This window comes from Gopherus evgoodei, chromosome 7 (assembly GCF_007399415.2).
Source record: "Gopherus evgoodei ecotype Sinaloan lineage chromosome 7, rGopEvg1_v1.p, whole genome shotgun sequence".
Taxonomy (NCBI): Eukaryota; Metazoa; Chordata; order Testudines; family Testudinidae; genus Gopherus; species Gopherus evgoodei.
This window is the reverse complement of record NC_044328.1, coordinates 50,693,213-50,720,319: the sequence shown is the minus strand read 5'-3', so window position 1 is coordinate 50,720,319 and position 27,107 is coordinate 50,693,213. Positions and strand designations below refer to the sequence as shown.

At 38.7% G+C, this 27,107-nt stretch overlaps 1 protein-coding gene across 2 annotated transcripts in view; it reads right to left on the bottom strand.

Moving 5' to 3' along the window:
* The window catches only part of ANK3 (ankyrin 3), a 295,498-nt gene that overhangs the window by 60,261 nt on the left and 208,130 nt on the right, over positions 1-27,107 (bottom strand). For both annotated transcript variants that reach the window (XM_030568802.1, XM_030568803.1), the window contains exons 25-28: positions 25,757-25,862; positions 16,879-16,985; positions 9,861-10,085; positions 6,496-6,650 (exon numbers count right to left, since the gene is read on the bottom strand). In XM_030568802.1, the coding sequence (XP_030424662.1) occupies positions 6,496-6,650; positions 9,861-10,085; positions 16,879-16,985; positions 25,757-25,862 (593 nt within the window). The remainder of the gene's footprint in view (positions 1-6,495; positions 6,651-9,860; positions 10,086-16,878; positions 16,986-25,756; positions 25,863-27,107) is intronic.

Sequence of the window (27,107 nt, the reverse complement as noted above, 5' to 3'; positions counted from 1 at the left end):
CACATTAGTTCTGCACATCTAGAAATAGTACCATTTTCCTTAATTAATTAATTTAATTTCTTTTCACTTATGTAATACCCTTCATTCAAAGATCTCAAAACACTTTACTAAAAAGGAAAGTATTATCCCCATTTTACAGAAGAGAAGGGACGTGAAGCAAAACATAGATTTAAGTAATTTTCCTTTGATCACACAGCAAGTCAGTGGTAGAACTGGGAACAGAACCCAGGGGTTCTTGACTCCCAAACTTTTCCATTAACCACTACACCTAAGTATCTCCTATTGCTGTCAATCTTTCTTAAGATACAGACGTGACTAAATCTGTGTACCTTCTTTCGTACAAATTTTCTAAATATAGCACATACCTATTGCAGTTATCTGTCTGCCTTGCTCTGGGAAAAGCAGATAGGAACAAATAATATTGACTCAGAGATACATTTTGACATATCGACTTTAAGTATTCTCCATTTGATCTCTGAATCATAAGCCTGCTCTAAACACAGGTGACCCGTTTCCATCATTTTTCCATTGGCAAACTGCTTTGCCTTTACAACGTATGCTTTTCTATACAGAAAGGTTCTAGGGTAGGTCAGCAGCACTGAAAACTAGGTCAACCTCTCTTTCCTCATCACAGTCATTATTAGGTTATGCTAAGAACAGAGCCTATAAAGCAATTTTTTTCAGAGAAGTCTCTTATCACTCTTCTCTCATTGTCACATGGCATCATTGCACTCATCCACCAGAGTGCTCTGTCTAGTAATGCACTTTTCTCTGTGATCAGTGTTTGTCTCCCTGCTATAGGAGTGGGGTGGGGGTGGGGGATGAGATATGCTGGGAGGGGGAGGCAGGAATTGGGGATCAGCACTGGCCACAGTGGAAATGAGAAACCATTAGTAGCGTTCCTAGAGTATTAGAAGGGGTACTAACAGCGCAAGCCTTTTGGGCCCCAAGCTCTGTGAGGGAAGATTGTCACTCCTGCTGTCAAGGGGACTGGGGAGTTTCTTCCCACTCTGGTTCCAGTGCAAGTGAAAGAGATAGGCTCAGCCTACAGAGCATGCTTGGAATGCAAGGCCCCAAGCAGGAGGTTGATTTCAGTGGGCTAAAGGGGCAGCCCTGAGTACTAAATGTTGCATTTTTTTAAAAAAAAATCTACATGAGGAAGAAACGGCCAAGTGTGAGGAAGGGAAGAAGGGAGAAAAAGAAGAGATAAGAAAAAGGAAACATTAGGGGAAATGGAGTGAGAGAGTCATGGCAATAGCTAAATACAAAAGTGGGGAGAGGATGATGGGAGTGAGAAACAAGACGAAGATGGAGGGGAAAAAGGATGCAAAACCTCCCAGGAAAGCCCTCCCAGAATCAGGGCTGCTACTGGAGTATTACGTGATCGGGAAGGCCCAAATCACCTCTCCCAAGGTAGAAAAAGAGCTCAGATTGACTGGTTCAGAGCCAGGGAGGGAGATTATATCTGGTTTTGCACATGTGAATAACAGCGCTAAGATAGTGTGGATCAAATTAATCCTTGGTCTAACTCCTTTATTTATGTTTACATGGGTTTCCTCTAACTAAAATTAGGATCAGAGAAAAGAAAGCATCATCCTAATGGTTATTGTCCCCAGCTTCAAGGGCTTTTTATGTGTTCCAGTACCCGATTTCCCTCCCCACTGCCCAATGTCATGCATTAATGGGATTTGTACTGCAGCTGTCCATTCATAAATAGAACAGCTTTCAGGTTTTGCATCTCTATTTGTCCAATATAGAGGACCAGCAAATGTGTAGGTTATGGCAAAAGCCATCATGGTGGAAATACAGGGGAGTCAAAGATGAGAAACTACTGACCACCGCTCCTTATTTCAACCATTTACACATTGTGAACCACTCAAAGTGATACAAGTAACTGGGAAATGTCATCTTGAAAATCAACAGGTTTTGTTATGGTTTTGTTGTTTATGTGTATGCAGAATGTCTTTCATTATCAAGCGCAAAAAGAATTTGACAGAAACTATATTATATTTAGATGTTTTCATTTGATTTCCAGGAAACAATGGAAAAATCACTGCAACATGAGCCGTGGTGGTATTTTAAACCTCAGGTAAGGAACTGGATTCACATTGGTTTGATCAGTAGTTTAATAAACCTACATATGAAACACAAAACAAAACAAACAAAAAACCCCAGCAATAAACCAGCCTCCCTTTTCAAAGTATAGTTTAAATTTGCAATTACATTGTAAGCACAAGTATTAACATTTGTGTGCTCATACAAGTGCACGTCAGTTAATTAGCTACCCAAACAAGATTAGTTGTGCCCACAATTTGTTTAGAGACACAAAAATTTTGTAAGTGCAACAAATGTGGGTACAATTTGCACCTGTAAAAAATAGCCCAGCTGAAAAAATTAGCTATCACAACTTCAGCATAGAAATTAAGAGAAAGTAACACTTGTGGCATAAAGGTGAAATCTGACCCATTTCCATTAAGTGTCTTTGTCCACGCGCGAAACCAAAAGCAATATGCTGATTATTATTCAAGTATATGTTTAATATCTCCAAGTATTATCTACTGGTTTTAAATTATTTTGAGCCTGATAGCTAGGTTCCCCAGTAGATGGTGCTATTTCCAGTAAATAATTGAGCACATTTCCATTCACAGCATTAGCAATGGCTAGATAATGACGGAAGATTTCTATCAATCCTGACTAGGTTAACAGCAAAAAGATAAATAGACCATATCTTTAAAAAGACAGTATATTATGGAGTTAGGCATATAATGTGACTTTTCAGTCTTTATTACACAGGTCAGAAGGAACAAGTGAATGGGGGACAACACATACTATCCAGTTACATGATTAACAGAAACATGAACAATTCCAGAGAGTATCTGTCTTTTGAGATGGTTGCAAAACTTCTTTGTAAAGATGATACTGACCTTCTGGAAGTGACAGATCACTTCACTGACACTAATTTCTTTATCATTTACTTTCCATTTTGATTAGAAATGGGCTCTAGCCTCAGAGTTCATACCTGGATCCAAACATCCTCCAAGGGCAGGGGTGTTGAGATTCAGGGGTTTGTTTCAGACAGATCTCTAATTCGGAGGTGTGTTTTTGTTATTAACCAGTAAATTGTTAATATAAATGAAATTATCACTTTTCATACCACTTAGGAGCTTTTATATCACAGATGAGGTACCATTTAACTGTAACAAACCCAGTGTTAACTTCTGAATCGAGAAGAATTAAGCTAGCATGAACAAAACAGCAACAACAAATCAAGGCTCTGGGGGAATGTCTTCAGTATTTTTTTCCCCCTATCTCAGAACTTGATTTTTAAATGTCTTCATTTTTTCTGTGGCTTGGGATTTGAGGTGGCAAAAGATTTTCACTCCAAAGGAATAACACTGCATTTCATTGTACGCTCTGTAATGCCATGCATATGTGTGTGACCCTCTAGTGGCTGAACCTCAGAAAGGGAAAGAGTACTGCAATCACTTACAGTTAAGAAAGATTCTTCCTTGGTTCCAACTGTAGGAGCTTATGTTTTTCTAGCTAAGGAATTAGGGCTGTACTCCCAGATCCCCATAATTTATGCAGAAATTCTCTCTATACTCTGCAACACATCAATTTGTAACATCATGCACTTTCAGGAGAATTTCTATAAATACTATATATGGTGCAATTTGGAGTATTATAGATGCATTTTGCATCCAATTTTACTTTTCCCCTACACTCCAAATGAAGTCAGTGGGAATGTGGGAAGAGCAAAGAATGCAGAATTAAGCTGCTGATCAGTACATTTTCTCTGGACTTCCTACCTATTAAGACCAGAGAAGCACAATGCAAAGGAGTACAACAGAGCTTCTGCTAAATAGTGAATCATTATATACCACATAACATCTCAGGGAGGGGGAGGGAGTTATTGCACTGGGTTCTGCCTTCATTCAATCCCAGTGCATTTCGTACACGTGCTGTATAGTGCTGGGACTGCCTTCATTATTTTTTCAGCTTCACTGAGTTTAAGTACCTTTATATTATGAAATAGGTTACATTTTTGAATTCCAAACCTATTGGCACAGTATTTGCAGTGTGTTTGCCACAATGCCTCAGAAATTCTGATACATTTATTTAAAAATAAACAGTCACAGAAATTGTCTGCATAACACATGGCTCTTTGTTGTGCACTTGGAAAGCAGAAACTCATTTGGCTATTCCTCATCCCCAGTATCCAGGAAACCAGTCAAATTACGCATCCAAAAATCCAGGAAACCAACCACAACACTGTCACATTTTTCTCCTTAATTTCTGCTTTCTTTGTTACTCAAGTTCACCTATTCAACAAAGAAAAGCCTTTACTGAAGCAGAGGCTTCATACAGGTTCATTTGCTGCTGCCCTCTACAGTCTGCTACTACAGTCTCTACAATTATTGTACAATCTGCTACTAATGACTTTAAGCTTTCACCTAACTACAACTGTGCCCAAATAGACTGTGACTTTCTATAAAAAAATTTAAGCGAAAAATTATACACAGAATCATAGGATACTTTACGCATGTTCAGATATGAAAAGCTGTAGCAGCGCAATATCAGCAAAAGATATATAAAAGATTTGATAATATGAAAAGTATAGTTAAAAACCTTACTATGCCCCAGGAAATAATTGAAAATGATTTAAGAAACTTCCTCCTATGGCAAAATTGAGATTGACAAATATTTGGATGTTAAACAGCAATTTCTATCACAGTTAGAGATATTAGCATTAGCACTGCCTGAAAAACTCATGCTTTTTGGTGAAATGTATGAAAAGAAAATTTGTTGAAAGCATTTTCCATCTCTATTGCCATGGAGCCATTCTGTGCTCTTCCCACAAACTCCTGAATGCAGGAAGTTTTAATGTATTTATTTTAGATGCTTTTAAGGAAACAATAACCTAGTCAAGGGACACCCTTCAGCAATAGTTTCTGCATAATCTCAAGAGAATCTTGGACATGTGGATATATCATTTAAGTCTTATGCATACATATGGTGTCACATAGAATATAGTGTTATGAGGGGAAATAATTAAAAACAAAGTACAGCAGTACGTGATAACATACTGAACTACAGACATTTCATTTCTATGTAGATCTGGGTGAATAATTTGTAGTAAATAATTTAGTCACCAAATATAGTGTTTTCCTGTTAACATTTCTGTTAAAATTCTGTCCATCAGTTTAAGATTTTCACTAACTTTTCACTTTTCAGAAGTTATTTACTGAAGACTTCCAGCGAATAATTCTTGGGTCTGTAGATTAGTTGTGAGTAATTCTTTGAAAGTATTCAAGCCCTGAAAGCAGGGGGAGAAGCTGGGTAAGGATATCTTCCTACAGAAACCAGGAAGTCCAGCCACAGATCAACCTCGGGTAACCCAGTGGCACACCCTTATGGGGCCAGGAGGAAATGGGTTACTAAGTTTAAAACCTAATCAATTTTGAGGTTTCAGGCCTTGTGGGTTCCAGCTGTGTAAATACCTGCACATATTGAAAGGACATTGCATAGATACACGGCTGGATTAAGGCACAGACATAACAGGCAAATACCCGAGCCCTGCTCTTGGTGTCACATGATAACTTAAGTATCTGAGCTTTCCTTTTTTAAAAGGTGTGTTTCTAGTCCTCATGATTGTGAGGAGCACCTGACACGGGTGATCTCTGCTTGAAGCTGCAAACATTTGAAATGAGTGTTCTGCGAGGTATGAACTACCTTTTTTCTTTCAATAGGTTTACTCTGCTACCAGCTTCTCAAGAGCCCCCCACCATAACCACGCCAGCTGGCAACTCTGGGTGAGTGGGTCCTCATTGCCAGCACCCCATCATGGCTGTGCTGGAATTGTGTTAGCAGGAGGCCCTTCAAACAGAGTCCTCTGCTGAATTAGGTGCAGGCTGAATAGAGAGTGAGCAATGTCTTGACAGAGCAGGAGGCCCTAGTCTTCCTAAGGAGGTGTGGTGATGCTCAGAAGAGAGTCTGTGTGGGTGCCTCCTGCCAGTGCCATAACAAGTAAAGTTGAGGCCATGGGCACAGGAGTAGGGCCACAGCCAGGGGCAATGCCAGGTACAGTCCCAATTTCGGGTGAGCCTATGCCCTGGATTGCCTTAATTTGACTCTTCTTAATAATGGGACTATTCCTCAATGCAGTCACTATGTTCTTCTGAAGTGTTGTGTTATAGGTAAGTATGTTATTTTATTTTTAAAGTCACAAGGAAGCATGTAAACCTGCAGTGACTTCGTAGAAAAGCTTATTGTTCTGCATTGTGAGGAACCGGGGTCTGGGTGACTGGAGATGAGGGGGTGGGAGTGAGTTAAGGCCAATGCTACAGAATTCCTCCCTACGCTCATTTCATTATTTTATTTTGTAATGCCATGTGTTCTCCAGAAGTGAAATAGCAGAGATTTACATTTTCATATTAGCCCTGCTTTCTGCCTGTTGACGTTAACCCAGTTAAAGCTTTGATGAAATATATTTACCTTCATCCATTCCATTGAGAATTTCATTTAAGTCTTCATGTTTGCTGTCATACTGGTGTTCCTTCCATGTTTCACCATTTTCACTGCGAAGGACAATCAGTTCTCTTTCTTTTCCTCGCATTGATCCAAAATGTGGGATTTCCACTATAACAGGGCTAGACAAAAAAGGAATCCATATTACTTTTTATCACATATGTTTTCCCCATTGATCTTGATTTTCCTGTACATATTAAATCCTTACTAAAACTATGTTCATTTGACAATAATAAGTATCATTATGGTAAAAATAATTTTAAAACTGCCAAAGCTGCAGAATCCTTTGCTACAAAACTGTAAAGTATTATTAATATATAGCTTATGAATCAGATCACATACCATTATGAACATAGGTTTCAAAATAGTTGTTTATATGACAAAAATGGACAGAAACTAAGGTAAAAATGATTTTCTGTATTTATTTATTCTACCATATAGGTGGCATAACTTGGTCCTCAGATATGCACACACAACTCCATGAACTTTAGTGGGAGCTGGGTGGGTATATTTGACTGAGTGTTTAAAGGGACACAGTCAGGCTCAAACACAATTCTGCTGTCATGGTATACACATATACCTGCTGTTGACTAAGACTGAAGTTGTGTGTGTATATGGGCATTAAGACAAACAAATGACAAAACAACTTCATAGTCCTATAATTAATAAAATCTGAAAATTTTAAAAATCCAGTTTTTCATCAATTACTTAGTGCTCTTCGTTCACTCAGATTAGTAATCCTAGATGGATTGTTTCTAGTCTGTTTCACTTTCTGGTTCTCATGTATTAGCCCAAAGTTGCAATGCCGGTGCTGCAAACACTACAGGAGATTGCTTAAATTCTTCCAAAATCACTTTCTTTGGGTTAAATAAAATGAAAAATATATTGGTATTAGCTACCATGAAACGACTTTTTTAAACACTATACCTGCATTACCCTGACAGCGTGCCTTACACGCAGGACTTCAAGTGTGTAATTAAATGATTACTGTGAATAATCAACAGAAACTGCTATTCATTTCATGTGCCATTCTTTAACAAGATAGACATTTTAGCTAAACATTTTATAGACAAGATAAGCATTTTAAAATATGTTAAAATAAACTGACTGCAATCATACAATAGGTGAACCACTATGGATTATGCAGCTTTAAGACATTTAAATAGACAGTATCATTATCTTCCTACAGAGATTGTAAACAACCTCACCTTCTCATAATAACTCCATTAAAAGTAACATTAGAAGATGGGAAAAAATAATACTTGGCACTTAGATAGCACTTTATATCTTCAAAGCGCTGTGCAAACATTAACAAATCAATAAATAATCTGGAAATCATAGATACAGCTGATATTAATAAAAATATAAAATAGTTTTAAGTCTGTCTCTTTACATTAAATATCTAAGGAGTAGGAATTAGACAATAGCAATTTTAATAAAAATAGGAAAAAAGGCAGATTATTTAATAAGCTCTTAGATGCTTTTAAAAATACCCAAAGTCTGTTATTCTGATCTTACGCCTTTGATTGCTGATAGAAATGCAAAGGTTTATCCCACCACCTACAGTAGATGAATGCCAAAAATTCAATTACATTGTTTCTCAAGGTATTTATTTTCCTAAGATACTGTTTACACAAGCTTCTCAAGTTAAAAAGAACTAACCAACTTTTTAATACAATCTTTGCAGGTTAATATATCAGATACTGTCTCTGTAAATATTTAGGAACCACACAATTGTGTGCATGAAGTTTAACAAGAATACTCAGTGAGAAGGTATTAAACAGGTATTCTAAGCAATATATTCTAAGCAATATTTTAAAAACATAATACAATAAATTTCACAATAACGTTCTAATGCAAACAATGAGGCTATTTTCTAACTTTTTTAGAATAAACATTGTAACTTGTTTGACTATTGTACTTGTTTTCCCAAAATGTACCAAAATTCATATTTATTTTTTTCAACCTGATGCCTACTTCAGTTTTAAAAGGTTATCATTTCTTGCCTTATTAAATGAAATCATTTATTCAATTATATTTTTTCCGTACATGCTCATATTTTACAAATAAGTACAACATATGTATCCACATTTGACAGAGTTATTCCTGAAATAGACTGACTCAAACCCTGTAAATACCTTCTCTACCACAAGGTTGAAATTAAAGGGCTGTCGTGTATTAAAATGTATTTGATGAAGTTGAAACAGTTCAAATTTTAAAAAATTACAAAAGCACAGCAAGTTATGAAAGCAGAATGCTTGCAGTGAATTTCACATGCCTAAAGCACAAGATAGTTACAGTAGCAGAGCTATAATAAATCAAGCCACTATGATTTTCTTTCAGTGACGTAAGTCAACTGAAAGCTTTAGAAACTAGAAAAAAATATGGGAATGACAAAAAATTGGAAACAAAAACAAAACAAAAGAAAAGAAAAAAATTGTAGACATTCTGTAATTTTTCTATAAGCATCCTACCCAATAAATTTTGTTCCTTGAGGCCCAAGCTGCAGGATTCGGCTAACCATGCTCTCACCCTCATTTAGAGGGGGAGGATTGGTAGGAAGATGCAGTTTACTGAATAACATCCATGCAGCAGGAAGAGAAACAAGAAGGGGAAATTAGGAACAAACTGTCATTCCCGACAGAACCAGCAGTTTTCACCAGGATGCCACTTATGGTAATGAACAAAATTGATAATTAAAAAAAAACCACATCATAGTGGATTGTTTCTCCTAATTTTAGCTTTGAAAAATGTTAGTTACTAGCATTTGCACTAAATGATGCTCTATATTAAGTTATCTGGAATCATGCACAATGGTCCTTTCCCTACTGGATGTAGGTGTGCAGCTCCCATTAATGTCGGAGGGGGCTATGCACACATGCTGAGTAGAAGATAATGCTCTACATTTGGAAAATGGTACATAATTATACTGAACCTTCTTATGAAAGTCATATTATTCTACTCATTCTACTCTACTGGTATTCTACTCATCACACAGAATGAAAGCTAAATTCTGTGCTTGGATACATATACACGACTCTGACTGACTTCAGAGGGAGTTACGTATGAGTAGTTGAGTGCAGAATTAGGCCTTTTCATAGCTTTATTTACTTTTTGCACAACCTGCAGTTTTTAAACAGGCAAAACTCCCTTTAAATCAGAGATTTTTTTCCTGGGTAAGAATGTCAGAATTTAGTCTGTATACAGTACAGAGGCCTACCTTAAATGTTCAGATTAAGTAGTTTCTACATTTAATTACTTACATCCACAAGATGAAGGAAATGAAAGATGCAATATGGAATGTTAACAGTGGGATTCATAGAACAACTCACCCTAAAAACTGTGCACCTGCAGGCCCCATTTCTACCAGTCTACTGGCTAGTCCTTCTCCTTCAACCATTGGTGGTGGGGTGGCCAGTTTATGCCTCTTTACCAAACGGCAGGTGATGCGAGTGGGTGCTGTACATTTGCGTGGTGGAATAATAATTCTCATTCCATGATGGCGACTGCCCCTCATTGAGCCCCCACGTGCATCAACCATAAAACTAACCAGAAAACTGTAGAGAAAGGGAGAACATGTCATTAAAAGGGTCGGAAATCAAACAAGGAAAACTTCATGTAAATCAGGAAAAGTCTAATAAAATAAAATATTACAATGAAAGCATCAGCGAACATGTTAAGAAACAAACACCTCATATGCCATAACTGTAAGCAGGATTCTTTAAATTTATAATTAAATTTAAACAATAATCAGCAAAACACACATTTCTAATGGTCTAGTAGCATAATGATGGAAGATCCAAGTACTACTAAATATTTAGGAAAAATAAACTAGGATTAGAGAGAGTATGTATACAGCTACTTAAATTATTAGTGTATTATTAGTGCATTAAAATAGTTCTTTATTACTAAATGTTCTGCTACACTCTGTAATTCAAAGTAGTGAGTCCCACATGCACAAGACAACCTGTCAGTAGAGGCTAAGGACAACAGAAATCCATGTTTTTATATTTTGATCTCAGTCTTTCAAAAGTCTTTGGGTAAACCCATTTAAAAGCACACTTTCCTACTTTGCCATGTGAAAACTGACACTGGGGTTGTGATGAACAAGGTTATTAAATGGTTCTGGTGAATATGTATGAATCAGAACATTAAGCATAAAAAATGTTCTATACATTTATACCACTCTAAAATCAATTATTCCACCACTCTTCATATTGACATGGATGTCTGTTGTAAACAGGTTAAGCTAGAGGGAATATTGTGCTTTGTTTCTCTAAACTCTTGTCTCTTCTGTGTTTTTTTCCAGGTTTCTGTAGCTTTGTAAATAATTAAAAGGAAATCAGTTATGTATATCAAAAAATGCAACATAATTTTTTTTAAATGGGAGATATTAAAAGACAATTTATTTTAACATTAAACACAAATGCTAAATGTATTATTTATTTCATTTTATAAAATATTAAATTTATTAATCCTAAATCTCTAAATGCCCTTGACACAAATGGCAAAAACACAAGAAGTAGAAGCTAGTCCCAGAGCAGACAGCAGACCCTGACCTCCTACTAAGCTCCATAAGTAGGTTTTTCAAAGTCAGCTAAGCGATTTTGTTTTTATTATTGTTGTTCAAGACTCCAATTATTTTATTTATAAAGCACCCCATATCTGCATATTATAATTATTATTGGCTATCCATGTTCAATTAGAAATTAATAGAAATTGGGAGTCAAAATCCCTTCTGTGGCTCTGCAATACCATCCCTTCTCTCCAAATATAATACAATGTAATTTCTTGATTACAACTCTATCTTTAAACAGAACTTGCAGTAGTGGATCTACATCTCTGGTGCATGGTTTATAAACTAACTTTCCATACAAATAACGTTTTGTTTTTTTCCTTGTGTGCGATATGCAAACCCTGAAGCAGTAGTTAATTTCATTTAATGATTCCAGCTTTCTCCATGTTGTTGCTAATGCTTCCTGCACTTAAGGATTAAACCTTAAAATAATTAACAGATGAATCCATTCAGCTTTGTATTTCTGGCAATTTAGCTTTCCTCTAGTGAGAACAAGAGCTATAAATTTATTCCACAGAAGGGTAAGAGCCTCTTGAAGCCATGGAGACGGTTGTTCACTAGGAAAGGTCACACAGAGCACTGGGAACTACAGATGATACTGATAATTTCCTTTTGATTACAGACAAAATATCAAAAGTAACAGCAAAACTGTACAGCCCAATCCTGAAAATACTCCATACTCAGAATTCTTAGTGATTTCAGTGGGAGAAGTCTGCACAAAATGGGTGAACGATCAGGCCCTTGTATTTCTTGTTTTATAGAACTTAAATTGACAGGCAAGGAAGAAGCAAATATGTGGAGTAGAAAAACAAAACCGTCATGTGTTATAGGTAAATCAATCACCTTGTTTTCTTCATGCTGAAGAAAAGCGGATTACGTAGGATGGGAAGGTGATGAACTTTCCATAGGTTCATACTACCATTTTACTTATTGTTTCATGAGGTTTGAGGACTTTAATATAGAAGCAAAGTGTGGAATACTGATTCACTATATTTTACATGCTTGTCATATAAGTAGATATAGGCTCAAATCTCCATATCAGATCAGAACCCTGTAACTATGTGGGACTTGAAGTCTGGATCAGAAATTTGCAAGTGGGCTTATCCCTACATACTGTAAAAGCAGTCTACGTTTGTTTGCATGGATTGGGAGATAAAATATATCTGAGAGGGAAAAGTCTTCATAAAATAGCTGATCAAACATTTTCTATAGATTTTAGATCTGCATGTCAATAAAAGTACTTTAGAATTTTAAAATATCTGATATGTAATTTGCAATAATCCTTAATATTGAATATTTAAATTCATTTCCCATTTTTATAATGTTTTGGGTGAAAAACTCTCTTTATAACAAAACCTGCATACTTAAATACACTAAAGTATGTTCCAATGGATCCACCTATTAATCAGTTCTATTTGTGATTCCAATATACAATTATAACAAACATGTTTTATCTTTAGATCCTATATTTTCTCTCTACAATATTTCTTTATCTATTTTTTCTTTACCTACTGTTTTTGACAGTATCAACTAAGTAATGAAAAATTACAATGAAATTAGACTTTTGGGTCAGTGAGTTAACTATTCATCTATTGGCTTTAAACTTACTTGACTTTGTGAGGTTGAAGTCAATAGCAGAATACTATGTATGCTAACATCAGGCTCTAACCAACAAGCTCTGAAGGTGCTAGAGGCTTGCCTTTGGTCATAGAACACTTATATTTTCCACTGTGATTTATCATAAATATCCCATGTCCTGCCCTACATGTTCATGTTGCTTTTGCTTCTTAAGATTGCTCTATTTGGTACAGGGGTTGGCAACCTTTCAGAAGTGGTGTGCCGAGTCTTCATTTATTCACTCTAATTTAAGGTTTCGCATGCCAGTAATACATTTTAACATTTTTAGGTCTCTTTCTATAAATTTATAATATATAACTAAACAATTGTTGTACGTAAAATAAATAAGGTTTTAAAAATGTTTAAGAAGCTTCATTTAAAATTAAATTAAAATGCATAGCCCCCCAGACCGGTGGCCAGGACCCGGGCACTGTGAGTGCCACTGAAAATCAGCTTGCGTGCCATAGGCTGCCTACCCCTGATCTGGTAGATGGCCAACACTACTGATATCAGTAGGATTTCACAGGGCACACTCAGAGAAATGTCCATGGCATGATCTAATGGGCAGTAAGCCAGCTGCTGACAAGCTGCAAAAAGATTTCAGGGAGTATTGCCATTAAAATTTACAACACAAAGTAAAATATTAAGCAAGGGCACATGGACCTTTGTTACAGAGAGGGAAATATTAAGTGGACTCTTTTACGGTTTTGCTTTGTTTGCCTTTTTAGTTTTCCCCGATTTTTGCCAGCCAAAAATGTAGGGCTAATTCAGATTAAATATGTGTACACAGGAAAAAGAGGCAGCCAAGTGGAACACAACCGTTGTCGCTGTTCACCCATAACCTGAGAGACGTACACTTTGTGAATATTCCACTGAGGGAGCTGCTGAAGGACATACTGCAACAGGGATGGACTTTCAAGGGTATTTGCCTGTGAGTTTTGGCAAGGGTGGTCCCTGGCCTGGCTGCTTCATATCTCATACAGGTTATTCCTGCCCTAGTATGTTGCCCCACAGATAGGATAACTGTCCATCGTGTATGCAGATACTTGCATATTTTAGCCCAATTCTTAATTAATAGAACAAAAGATATTCATGTAATCAAACAATCACATATAAAAGGAAAGATTAAGGCAATGTTATTCACCTGGTTAATATGCTACACTTGACAGTGCATTAGTGGCAAACCCAAGCAGGATCAGAAAGAGTACAAGCTACAAGCAGTTACCAAAATACTAAGCCTAAACAGTCCAATCTTTACACATTCCCGGCTATATGGAAAATGGATTTATTGCCAATAACATTTTACTCATTAAATTTTCAAAGTGGTGATTTTCTCTTTTAAAAACATAATTCTCGTGAAAAATATTTTCAAATAATACTTCATGCACTGTTTCTATCGAAAGGATTAGCAGCTGATGTTTATCTCATTTAAGGCCTGTCTAATAAAGTCAGCTAAAGTATGAACTCTGAAATACAAAGCTAAAAGCTAAAGAGTGAACATTTCTACTTTAAAATAAACAAAAGACAGAGGATATAAGAGGATGCACTACAAACATCTATGCACACTTCAACTGTGGACAGAGAGCTGACATAAATAAAACTAAATGAGGATTCACAGAAAGGACATAGTTATCACCTTGAATCATACTGGGGAAGTGGAGAGGAACAGCTGCAAAATAATTTAGAAAGCAAATGGGAAAAATTAATATAAGATAATTAGAAGCAAGCAACAGAAAATGTCAATAATTAGCCAAAGAAAAGCAACCATCAGAAAAATAATGAAAGCAATGCATTTGAGAGCCAACTTTAAAAATGATTTGGCTTCCATTTTATATATACTGTATCACGTTTTGTAATACATAATATGCTGTACGCTGAAAAAAATCTTTTCTAAATGTAGCATTAATTTAAGGGTCATGTCTCCTCTCAGTATTGGCCTATAACTTCTATTAGCATTTCTCGGAGTTGCATGAGTGCTTGGACAACTGAAAAGACTCCGTAAGCTTTTGTGCCTATCAGAGATCAACACAGAATTCAATGTGACATGGGTTCTTTGAATTTATGTCATACTCACAAGTATGCTTCACTGTGTATCTTGGAAAATCAACCATTGTGCTTGCATACAGCAGTTTATTTTCCAAAGTACAGTATAAGAAGATATATATCTGTAAACTTTCAAAAATTCAATTTGAAGAGAAATTTAATGAATGGCTTATGGGAGTTATTTCTCTTCAAATTGAATTTTTGAAAGTTTATAGATATGGGAATGTACTGTGCTTAATCTAACGTATAGTATATTTACAGCCTAGGATCCAAGTCTTCTGTATTTCTTATTAAAATAATGTTAGTGTACTAATTCTTTCACTGAGCCAAGGAAACCAAGGTTTTAAAAGATGCAACATGCAGACATGGGGAAAAGTGAGTATACAGGGTTACACCTGAAAAATTTAGGTCATAAGAACCTATGTTTGTTCCAGCAAATCTGTGCTTAACCCATCTGTAGGTTGAAGGTTTCTTAGCAGATTTCGGAGCAGTGTAATGCTTATTAAGAGAAAGATGCAAAGCACAGACTGGTAGAAAGACTTACCTAAACTCAAAGAACAATATAAAAAAAATACCTTGGCTTAAAATGAGAAAAGCCAGAAGATTATAAATTAATGCCATAATTCCTTCCTTTGCGAATGTTCGGTGATTTGGGGCTAGATCTTCCATTCCTTGCACACCAAAATCTCCACCCCTTTTTTTATGGTGAAATAAGAACATGGGACAAATTTTAGATTGTTTCTTCTGAATATGTGTACATGGGGAAAAGGGATAGGCAAGCAGGAGACGATTGTGCCTTGCTCTCCCTAATCTGGGAACACAAACTTGGCAAGTGCTCTGCAGATGGAGTTTTAGAGGGACATTCTAAGATATGCCTGGGAATTTTAGATATGCAAGGAATGCAGGATAAAGCCCATGCAAAATTGTCCATGATTGTTAGGGTCTGTGCAGGAGGGCAATTTCAGCTAAAATAACAATACTAATAGGTAAATTTTTAATCTTAGAGCTGAATCTCCTTGAAACTCTGACTTCAATGTTAAGCACATGCTTAGGTACTTTGCTGGATCGGGACCTAAAATTCTACCTGTTAGTCCTCATCTTTTATATTGGTACTCTGCTTAGCTACATTCTTAAGTGCTTGGCTGACCTGGGACCTTACCCTTAACTCTGACTCTCTTGGAGCTTGTTGGTTTAAAATGCACTCTTTACATTATAATAAGTGAAGCTAGTCATAAAATGTGTGTGTGTGAGGAGGGAGGGGGCAGAAATCAGTGAAAAGGAATACATAATTTTGTTTCCTGTTCTCGTTGAAAATTTTACTTCAAATATTGATATTAGGTAAGCTCATGTGTGACACAGAATTCCCTTTGGTTATTTATACTTTTTAACTGGAAAATTCTACAATATGCATTTCAAACATCACCCATATCTCAATTACTTGTGGTACCACTGAGAAACACTGCAATAATACTGATGCTTTATTGGTAGTGAATTGTGTAATTAATGTCAAAAGAAAATTTTTGTTGGGGTGGGAAAAGGGAAAGTTTGGTGCAAATAAAAGAAAATTAAATTACGAGCTCTCATTTTTTATGGAAAAGTGAACAGCAAGTGAAGCATTGTATCTCTAATTTCATATTTAGAACAATTTAATACAACATAACTAAAATCATCCTAAGACATTTAAAAGCAAAGCATAAGCAACAGAAAAGGCAAAACAAGCTTATTACAGGAAGTTCCCTGTGGGATTTCAGCTTTTCCTTGCGCCTAGGAAATTAAGCATGAAGGAAAAATTTCATGATGAGATGCAAGACTTGAGCTCACCACTCCTAATAACACTATTGAGAGGCCTTTGATTAAGGCACTGCCTGTCTCAGAAATTCATGCCGACATCTCAGATGAAACCTTCTGGAAGGCTGAAATACAAGTTCTTTCTTTCTATGTAATTCATGATTATCTTTAGACCTGACCCTGTTCTCATTGAAGTCAACAAGAGTTTTGCCATTGGCTTTTTTAACTGGTGTAGGACTGGAACCATTACCAGCAATTTCAGTAGGTTATAATGTCCACATAACAGTACATTTTCACACTTAAAGGAAATCTGTTAAATGACCTACCCAGAATGGATGGGACTTGAGACAAGGTTAACATTGTCCAAGGTGTCTGCAGCCCAGCTATAATGTCTCAGAGAATCAGAATCAAATTCTCTTGGAAATGTCAGGTGCTTCAAAAAGATAAACAAATAGATATTTAAAATCAACACGAAAAAGTCAAACTTTTCTGCCCAGCACATCTCAACTCTGTCATTTTACAGTTAGAATTACTTCCTCTGCACACACTCCTACTGACATTTCTCCGCTCTAGCAGCTGCAAATTACTGACCTAGGAAACACAGAATTCTCAAAGCAGGTGAAATGAATGCTACAGCACGTTAAATTTCCTCTTTTTCTGCTTTTGTTGCATCCCTAATTACAGTTCTCTCTCCCGCACTTTTGTCCAATTTGTATATAAATACAAGGTCAAGAAAAAGCTATGGAAAATTGTTTGCTTGTGCAGAAAACTCCTAGGAAATCCATCTAGGGTTAAGTCTTGTAACCAGGGACAACCCTATGGGGGTGCAGGCCCCAGAACATAGGAGCTGAGTTTCTAAGGCCCAGGCACCATTCCTACTCCACCCCTTCCCCCCAGGTCCCACTGCCACCCTGCCTCTTCCCACCCCCGCCCCTTCCCCGCCCAGTTCTGCCTTCTTCCCTGGGTTCCTCTCCCCCCTCAGCGCCTCCTGAAGCCACAAAACATCTGAGCCGCGGCGGACAGTAGGAGCTGGGGAGTGGGAGGTGCTGACTGGCAGGGCCACTGGTAGGCAGGAGGCACTGGGGGGGAGGAGGTGGTGGTTCTGGGGGCTCCTCCTCTCCCTCCCCTGCCAGCCTGCTTCTCGCTTCCCTGTTTGCCTCCTCAGCCCACTCGCCCGCCTGCCTCCTCACAATTCTATCGAAGCACGGGGCCCCCCAAAGCACAGGGCCCGGAGCGGTCACCCCGATTTGCTTTACCCAACGGACGGCTCTGCTTCTAATCCTTACTTGCGCAAAGTTCCTGTTGACTTAATTGGATGTTTAGCTTGCGCTGGAACTGCAGAATCAGGCTGCCAGTGTGCCAATGTATGGTGGGATGTGGTATTTTTATGGAAGGCTGTTCCCCCTACTCACACACTTAAACACTGTTTAACTCTGCACAGTATTGGCCTCCTATTGTCATAATTAAGGCTATGTTTTAGTCACGAGTGTGCCAACGTATGGCGGGATGTGGTATGTGCCAACGTATGGCGGGATGTGGTATTTTTATGGAAGGCTGTTCCCCCTACTCACACACTTAAACACTGTTTAACTCTGCACAGTATTGGCCTCCTATTGTCATAATTAAGGCTATGTTTTAGTCACGAGTATTTTTAATAAAAATCACGGATAGGTCATGGGCACTAAACAAAAATTCATGGCCCCTGACCTGTCCATGACCTTTACTACACCTCTACCCCGATATAATGTGACCCAATATAACATGAATTCAGGTATAATGCATAAAGCAGTGCTCCGGGGGCAGGGCTGCGCACTCCGGTGGATCAAAGCAAGTTCGATATAACTCAGTTTCATCTATAACGCGGTAAGATTTTTTGGCTCCCGAGGATAGCATTATATCGGGTAGAGGTGTATATACCTCTGACTAAAACTGGGGGGTCATGCTTGGGGGGGAATGGCCTGAGGGGCACCGTGGGTGCTCGGGGAGATGGCTGGGGGGGCACAGATGTTTGGTGAGGACGCGGCCCAGGGGGGCCGCAGGTGCTCAGGGTGTGTGTGTGGGTGCTCGGGGGAGGAGGGGGCGCGCTGCAAGTGCTGGGGGGTATGGCCCGGTGGGTGCCGCAGGTGCTCGAAGGGGGGCGCAGTCTGGGAGCACTGCGGGAAGGGTTGGCAGGGCTGGGGCAAGCTCCCTACCAGACTCCTGAGCTCCACATGATGCCTCCCTAATTGATGTCATGATGCCTCAGACTCCTGAGCTCCACATGATGCCTCCATTCTGCCCCGAGCCCTGGCTCTGCAGCCTCATTGGCTGAGAACTGCGGCCAATGGGAGCTGCAGGGGCGGTGCCTGTGGGCAGAGGCAGCACGTGGCACTAGGAGCTGAAGGAGGGGAGTTCCTGTCACTCTTTCGGGGAGTCCCGCACCCCAACCCCCAGCCCTGAGCCCCGTCCCCCCAAACTCCTGCTGATGGGGGGTGGGGAGAGACTGCCCCAGCAGCAGCCAGTACAACTGGCCCAGGGGCTGCCAAAGCTGCTCAGGTGGCTCCCGGGCCAGTTGCACCAGCTGCTACAGAAGTCATGGAAACCATGACTTCCATGACAAACACAAAGCCCTAGTCATAACTGAATTTCAAATATTGATAAGTCAATCACACTAGAATAACGCTGTCAGACTTTCAGCTGGGTCCCTAAAGTGTTACTGCATCACAGGAGTGAAATTGTTCTTTTTGCAGGAATTAAGTAGAACTCAAAAGAACTTGTTCTTCAGGGCATTAACTCAGTTTTCACCATCCCATATAGAGGCATTTTGGGGACAATGCCATGTTGTGGTTCCATACATTCTTTCGGATTGTGTTGGTGAAGTGCATCATGGCTGAACTTTTTTTTTTAAACCAGTTATACTATTTAAATCATCAAATACTGCATGGGCATATTTTCTGAGAGGAATGCAAGTGACATGAATGCAACTAAAACATGCAGGAAGCACTGTCAGACATCACTCCAAGAAAACAATGTGCTTGTCACTCAGTACCAAAAGCCTGTCTAATGGTTGGGTAGATCACTCTGCTCAAAATTTTAGTGCTTCTCGTAAATAAGATATTTTTGGTTGTACCCAAAACATGAATAAAGATAGCAAGTACTCTCTGACCTTTTATCTTACATTTTTTAGACCTGAATCTCATGAACTGCTTTGAACACAAATTACTCAAATCAAAAATGAGATGGTAAACATTTCTGCATTGGGAATAATGTATTGGTTCCATCTTTATATACTGGTAAATTAAAGGTAATTTAAAAACAAATCCTTTTAAATGGGAATATCAGTTCTAGTCATAAATCCAACAAATACCAGCACAGACATATGAAAGTCCTCCACTGAGAAGGTTTCATAGTTTGTTTTAGGCTAGAACCTGCATCCCTCATTTTACTCATTTTCAATGTTTTTTTCTTTAAATGTTTCTTGAATTTTGGCTTTGTTTTCAAGAAAGTCAATATCCTCACAGCATGTCTAAAAATCTTCAGGGTTCAACTTTGCTCTGTCATCTGTCCAGCTGTACATCAGACATAGTTTTTGATTTTCTCTTCTTTCAGTTAGCTCTTTTATTAGGGTCTGTTTCTTCTGTAAAACACTTACTTCAGACAATCAGGTGCAATGATTCCAGTAAGCAGACAACAATAATTATGGGCATGTAGCATGCTAAAGTAAGGCAAGTGTTGAATACCTACAATATGCTAGCCAGGCCATTATACAAGAATGACAAATTAATTTTTAACGCAGGCAGTTTCTCTAATCCTTTTCAACATGGCATTAGCAATTCTTCCATATTCCACGAAGAGGATAAATTTTCATCAGGATGCCTTAACTTTCAAGTTCATGTGGAAATGCCAATCCCATCAATTTCTATTACCCTGGATTTATGTGACTTCAAAAAAAAATCACATGATGATTTATCATATGGTAGTACAGGTATAAAAGCTAAATTAAGGTAAATCCCAAAAGGTTCATGGTCTGGTTTGAGGTTTAGTTACAAAATTTAGCTAACTCCAATCTGACAGATTATTATTTCAAAATTATGCGAACTGCCAACATTTGTGTATTTAACGTAATGTGTGGGAGGCAACAGGATCAAGGATTTTTTCCACTGTTTTGGGGGAAATGGTGTGAAATTACTGCCCCATCCCAATGGGGAAAAAAATCACTGACCAACTTCCACTGGTGAAAAATAGCAGTCCAAAATTAGGGAGAAAGCGAAGATTTGATGACAAATGCATCAAAAAAGGGGCAGTTAGCAATTTTCCCATTGTTGGCTTAAATACTTGCAGGCACTCAGGGGACCAGTGTCATGGAGCTCTATCCTCCATTACAGCATATATCTTGGAAGATAGGTCCGGCATAAACATTTGTCATAGTAAACTAGCAGATGAGAAAACGCCACAATTCCATCATACTTGTGAAGAAGGGAGCTACACTCACTGCCACTTCTTTTCCCATTACCCTATGCCCTAAGTAAAATCTGCCCCCCAAAATAGCACATTGCCCTGGATGGAGATGCAAGCCTGCCCATCAGAGCTGCTGTAAGACTGCTTGCAAATATATTTAGTGTTTTCTAGTGCTTTGTCCAGTAATCAGCATAGTCTCCAAATAACAAACTCCAGGGAAAGGATCTCTATTGTTTGGTCCATTATTTTCTGAAAAACTGCAGATACCTACAGTAGTTAATCTGTTTCACTCAAAACAGATCTCTTGGAAGTATTTACAGCCACCAATATTTTACATCCTGTGGCCAGGTCTGCCTGCAGATAACTTTGAGAGAGGATCAGGTTGGTATGCTGTCCCTTCTGTTAGTTGGACACAAGGTCTTAGGCAGCAAGCATCTGTTGATCAAACTCTGGTGGGTCATCAAAAATTTGAAATGTCCACAAAGGCAAACAGAACTCTCTGCACCATGGACACAAAATAGTGAACAATACAGATGATGTTACTTCATCTGCAATGTCTGCAATTCACCCAGCTGGTACTAGACTTGCACTCTATACCCTTTTGCAGTTGTAACCTGTCTCTTACCCTTTTCAGTTGACCCTTCCCTGATACAAAGAACAATCACATGCCTTTAACCCCTAAAAAAATCTTTTCCCATTCCCCACATTCAGACAAAGATCTTCATCTCGCCAGGCAATCCCTTCCTCAAAATGCTAGGTTTCTAGCCTCAGGAATAAAGGAGTACATCTCACTCGTCATGGAACTGCACTGACACCATAAAGTCCCCTTAGCCACAATCTCTTATCTGGGAAGACGTTAGTGGAGCTAACAGGCTTCCTGTCTGCAGTTTAAATAGTGTTGGTTCCAATACTGACATATGTTGTTAACCACCACTGGTCATCATCTTGCCATCGAGTGAAATCTGTCTGGATTGCCTGCCTACCTGGGCTCTAGAGTCCTTTTCTAAGTATCTTTGCTTCCCACAATTCTGACAAACTGTACGTACAGCATCCCTAGGAGCTTCATGGCTCACTACACTGGAAACATGTTAGTGTCCATAACCATTTGTGTTTTGCTGTAATCCTGTCTCCAGCACTATTCAGAATTTTTGCTTCTCTTCATCTTGTATTGGGTGGCCTTATCAGCAGCAGGGTTTCAAGAGTGCATTGCCAAAATTTCACTGATTTCTCCTAAAGGCAATAATACTGCTAGTTGCATGACTGCATGGCCTTGTGTGATACGAGAGGTGCAGCAAACTGTGATCCTTTCTCCCAGGAGAGCTTACCCAAACAGGAGAGATTCAGCAACCAACTGTGATATCCTACATAGTGGATAGACTGGTTAATTTAGGCTGTCTACTCCAAAGGCTGATTTGAGTGCCTGCCATTGTGAAGTAAATAATTCTGAAGAGAAAATCATTCAGATTCTAATCGACTTGTCTACATCTGTGGTAGCAAAACAGGACCCTAAAGGAAGAGAGACCTGAACTCTCTCCTTGTATTAGGCTGGCGTTGCACATGGTGCTTTGGACCCATGTCTTTCCTAGTCGATGAAGACTAACAGGGAAGTATTGGGTCCAATATTGGTGGAGATTGTCAAGGCCACCATTGAGAAGGTCCAACTGGTCTTAGAGGGCTTCAGAAACGTCTCTCAAGAAACTAGCACTCAATGCTGAAAATCAGGGCTGCTACATACTGATTTTTAAACTTCCATATCTGGGATGGCTCTTGATTTTCATCTGCTCCCCGATGATCTTAGGAAGAACTCACTATGGTGGCTTTTCTCCATTTGCATCCATCCAAGAGGCCGTGCCCCTCTCTGTCAAGTGCAGACCTTGTTGCAGTAATTCATGCCTTTTTCACTGCACTGCAAAATTATAATATGGTAATGAGCTCTGCATAGGACTACCCTTTACATGCACTCAAACAGAAAGATGCTGCAGAAGAATGTGGCTTTTTGCTAAGTGCTGTATCTCAGCATATGCACATAGCATGAATACTTCAGAATCTGCACTGCCTTTCTGTTGGTTTCCAGGTGGAGCTGAAGTGTAAGTTTGGACCTATAAAACTCTTTGTAGCTTGTATTCCTAAGACACAAAACTTTTGTTCTGCTGCAGCAGAGATTATCTGGAACTCCTTTGGTATATGCCAACTGTTAGTAGGATGTTCTTTTTGTGGGCCCCTTGCCCTCAGAGTAACTTCCTTCCACTGCAGTTAAAATAGCTCAAATACGTTGACTTAAGCCCACTGATTTGGGCAGATGTTGAGGTGGGGCGAGGTTTGAGGGGAGTCAGGTGAAGGTGAGGATTTGTATTTCAGGACTAGAGTTTTGCAGGAACCATGATGGGAAATTCTGATTTTGTTGGAATGACTTCTTTTATACAGATGTTGGTTTGTTACTGCTCTTTTCACCATGACAGGATCATGCTTTTAATCATCTGTCAATGGTGCAAAGAACCTGGAATAGACATTCTTTTTATGTTGTAATTGAAATAGATAGATGTGCAGTTGGAATCAAATGTCTGGTTATCATCAAAGTGATTCACATCCTTCCCAAACTTACAATAATAATCACACTCTGGATCCTTTCCTGATCATAACAAAAGTCCTAAGAGCAATTAAATTTAAATTAAAATAACATTCCATATTTGATTTTCAGGAAGACTCCAGCCTGGCCTCTGTCTTAGAGGGCACAAAATTCTACTTGCAGTGAATTGTATTCGCTATTACAAAATTGAAATCATAAAAATGAAGGTTAGATATGAAAAAGAGCCTTTAGAGCAGTGGCCACCAACTGGTTGCTCACAATCGACTGGTCAATCCTAGATGATCTCCCAGTCGATTATGACCTCCAGTGGTGCAGTGGGGCTGCCACTAAGGCAGACTCCCTGCCTGTCCCAGCCCCATGCCGCTTCCGGAACCGGCCAGCTCCTGCCTCCAAACTCCCTCGCAGAGCCCGCACTCCTCTTGCACCCCAACACTCTGGCTCAGCCCGGAGCTTCCTCCTGCACCCAAACTCCCTCCCAGCGCTTGCACCCCTCACCTCTCCTGCACCCCAACCCTCTGCCCCAGGATCAGCCCAGAGCCCTCTCCCGCACTGCGAACCCCTCGCCCTCAGCCCAGAGCCTGCACCCCCTCCCGAACCCCTACCCCAGCCCAGTGCAAGTGAGTGAGGGTAGGGGACAGTGAGCGATGGAGGGGGGAGGATGGAGTGAGCAGGGCAAGGCTTTGGGGAAGATGCAGGGCCTCAGGGAAGGGGCGAGGTAGATCCTGGGTTGCCCTGAAAATCAAAAAGTGATCTTGGGTGTAAAAAGGTTGGAGATCAATGCTTTACTGTATTGTTCAGTATCAGCATTAATGAGAGCTCCAGATTTGCTGTTGTTTAATCCAAGAACTAAGTCTTGTTGAGATACTCTAAAGCAGGGCTTCTCAAACTGGGCGTCGGGTCTCCTCAGGGGGCCGTGAGGTTATTACCTGGGGGGTTGCAAGCTGTCAGCCTCCATCCCAAACCCTGCTTTGCCTCCAGCATTTATAAAGGTGTTAAATATATAAAAAAGTGTTTTTAATTTATCAAGGGCGGGTCGCACTATGTTGCTATGTGAAATGGATCACCAATACAAAAGTTTGAGAACCACTGCTCTAGAGGAAGTAGAGTCTGTGACAGCATATGCAGAATAGAGTTTGCCTCAAAAGTACAGTTACCCAATATTCTTCACAACAGATCTAAGACACAATTACTGATAAATTATGCTTCATTTTCCAGTTCTCCTTTGTAATACACAGTAGGTTTATGGAGCACAACAACCTTCTTTAATACTTGTTTAACAATCAAAAGTGGGACTTAAGTGGTATATGCTAGTCTTCTGAACAGGGGTCAATTTCACCCTAAGTGCATGAATAAAAATCTACTGGATCAGACCTCACATATTATGAAGATAATTCACAATACAGCTATGCTATCCTTTTACCCCAAAACTGACATGAAATTTTTTATTCAATTTCTGAACAAATCTATAGCTTTTCTGTTAATTTACTAGAATAAATCAGTCAGATTTTAAATTTTTAAAAAGTCTGTCTAGCAAATTCTGAGAACTCATAAAACAAAGCAAACAGCATCTATTTATAACCACTATTAACTTTTATAAGTTCTTTCCCACACTGTAAGCAGCTCTAGATTCAACTTTTGTTGAATTAATCATTATACAAACTTTTAAACTAGGTTAGAAGTTAGTGAAAATAGCTTCATCATAACCACAAGGCCAAATTCTTCCCTTTGGATGCATATGAGGGACATCAAGGGCATCCCACAAGTGCACAAATGAGCACACCTTAGTCCATGGCTTTTATTACTGCATAAAAGGGCTGCAATAACACATGTGAACATAGGGATTAATCCTGCAAGCTGCTGAGTACTTTGGCCCTAATCCTACAAAACATTTAAGGGCATGCCTAACTACACAAGTAGTTTCATTGACTTCAGTGGGACTACTCACATGATTACCATTAATTATGTGCTTACATGCTTTGCTGGATCAGGACCAGAGTGCTCTGCTTCTTGCAAGATCAAGCCCACAATGGAGCAAATCCTTCAGTCCTTATTTCAACCCCTTTCTTCCCCCATTCAGGCTAATGGACATGGTAAGTGGTCTCAGTAAGCAATGTAAAAAGACTGAAGAACATGGCCTTACATAGATAAAACATAAATACTAGCCAGGTGGTACAACATACCGGATCCTTTGATGGTACCAGCAATTCTTCAATCATCATGCTGTCTCGTGCATAGGAACTTCTGTTCAGAGTGTAGGACCTATCCGAACTGAAGGAGCGGAGGCTGCTGTATTTACAATTTACCATAGAACAGGTAGATGACAATGGGATGAACAAAAAAAAAATTAATACATGCAACTTCCAGGGAAATGCAAAAGATGATAAAATATACATAATCGCTGAAGTAGAATAAATGAGACACTAAAAAAATCGAATATTAAATTTTTATAATGTTATTTTCTTTTTGATCATACTCATAACCAATAGTCCCAAGGAATGCTTGCTTATTGCTTTGGTGTTCAGACTGAGATTAAATCTATGCAAAAATATATTCAGATATTTATCCTAGCTCTGAAAAAAGTCCAAAACACTTTTAGGCCCTAATCCTGCAATTGAATCCATGCGGGTGGATCCTGACCTCACGGGGTTCTGTGTATGTGCAGGCTCTGCCCACTCACATCAAACTGCAGGATCAGGGTCTTAAACTGGTTCTATTTCAGAGTTTGTCTCAGCTCTTTGGGGCTGAGCTACTTTTAACTTTATTATGAAAACCCTATTTATTCATTTTCCCCTAAATCAAAATCATAGTAATTTGTAAAAAAGGTTCCTTGTTCACAAGGAAGAGTAAGGAAAGACATTAGTTTTTGGTGTTATTTTGCCGATGTTATACACTTTGGAAATTAAGAATGACAAATCTGAATATGCTGTGACTAAAGAAAATAAATATGGGTGCATATTACATTTGGCCCTGGAAGATACATATAGTATGTGTTAGAAAACATGCTACAAGTTCAGACATGCTTGCTAAGTGACTAAAAAAGAAATTCAAACAAAAAAACAGCATTTAGAAAGATGAATATGATTTTAAACAAGTATCTTTTTTCAATTTAAAGCTCTACAATTTACTACATGCACCTTGTTCTTGTTACTAGAACTTTTCTAAGTTCCTCAAAATATTCATTAAATTTCTCATTACACTACACCCTGCTAATTTTAATGGAATCAGAATTGGAACTTTTATTATTATAAGCATACATTAATCAAACTTTTTAAATTATAAAGGCTGTAAAGAAATCATGTCATATTTGTTATGTCACCATAAAAATAATATTTTCTAATATTAAACACAAAAAGGCATGCCACTGCACAATGCTGAGTAAAATGAAAATGAGCAATGGCAAAGCAGAGAAAAGTCATGAGGGTGTCATGCCTTCTTACCTGACTTTAGGACTATTTAAAGAAATTTATAGGGAAAAGAAACAGGAGAAATAGAAAGCGAGGAATCAGACAGGAAAAAGCAAAATGCTATGGC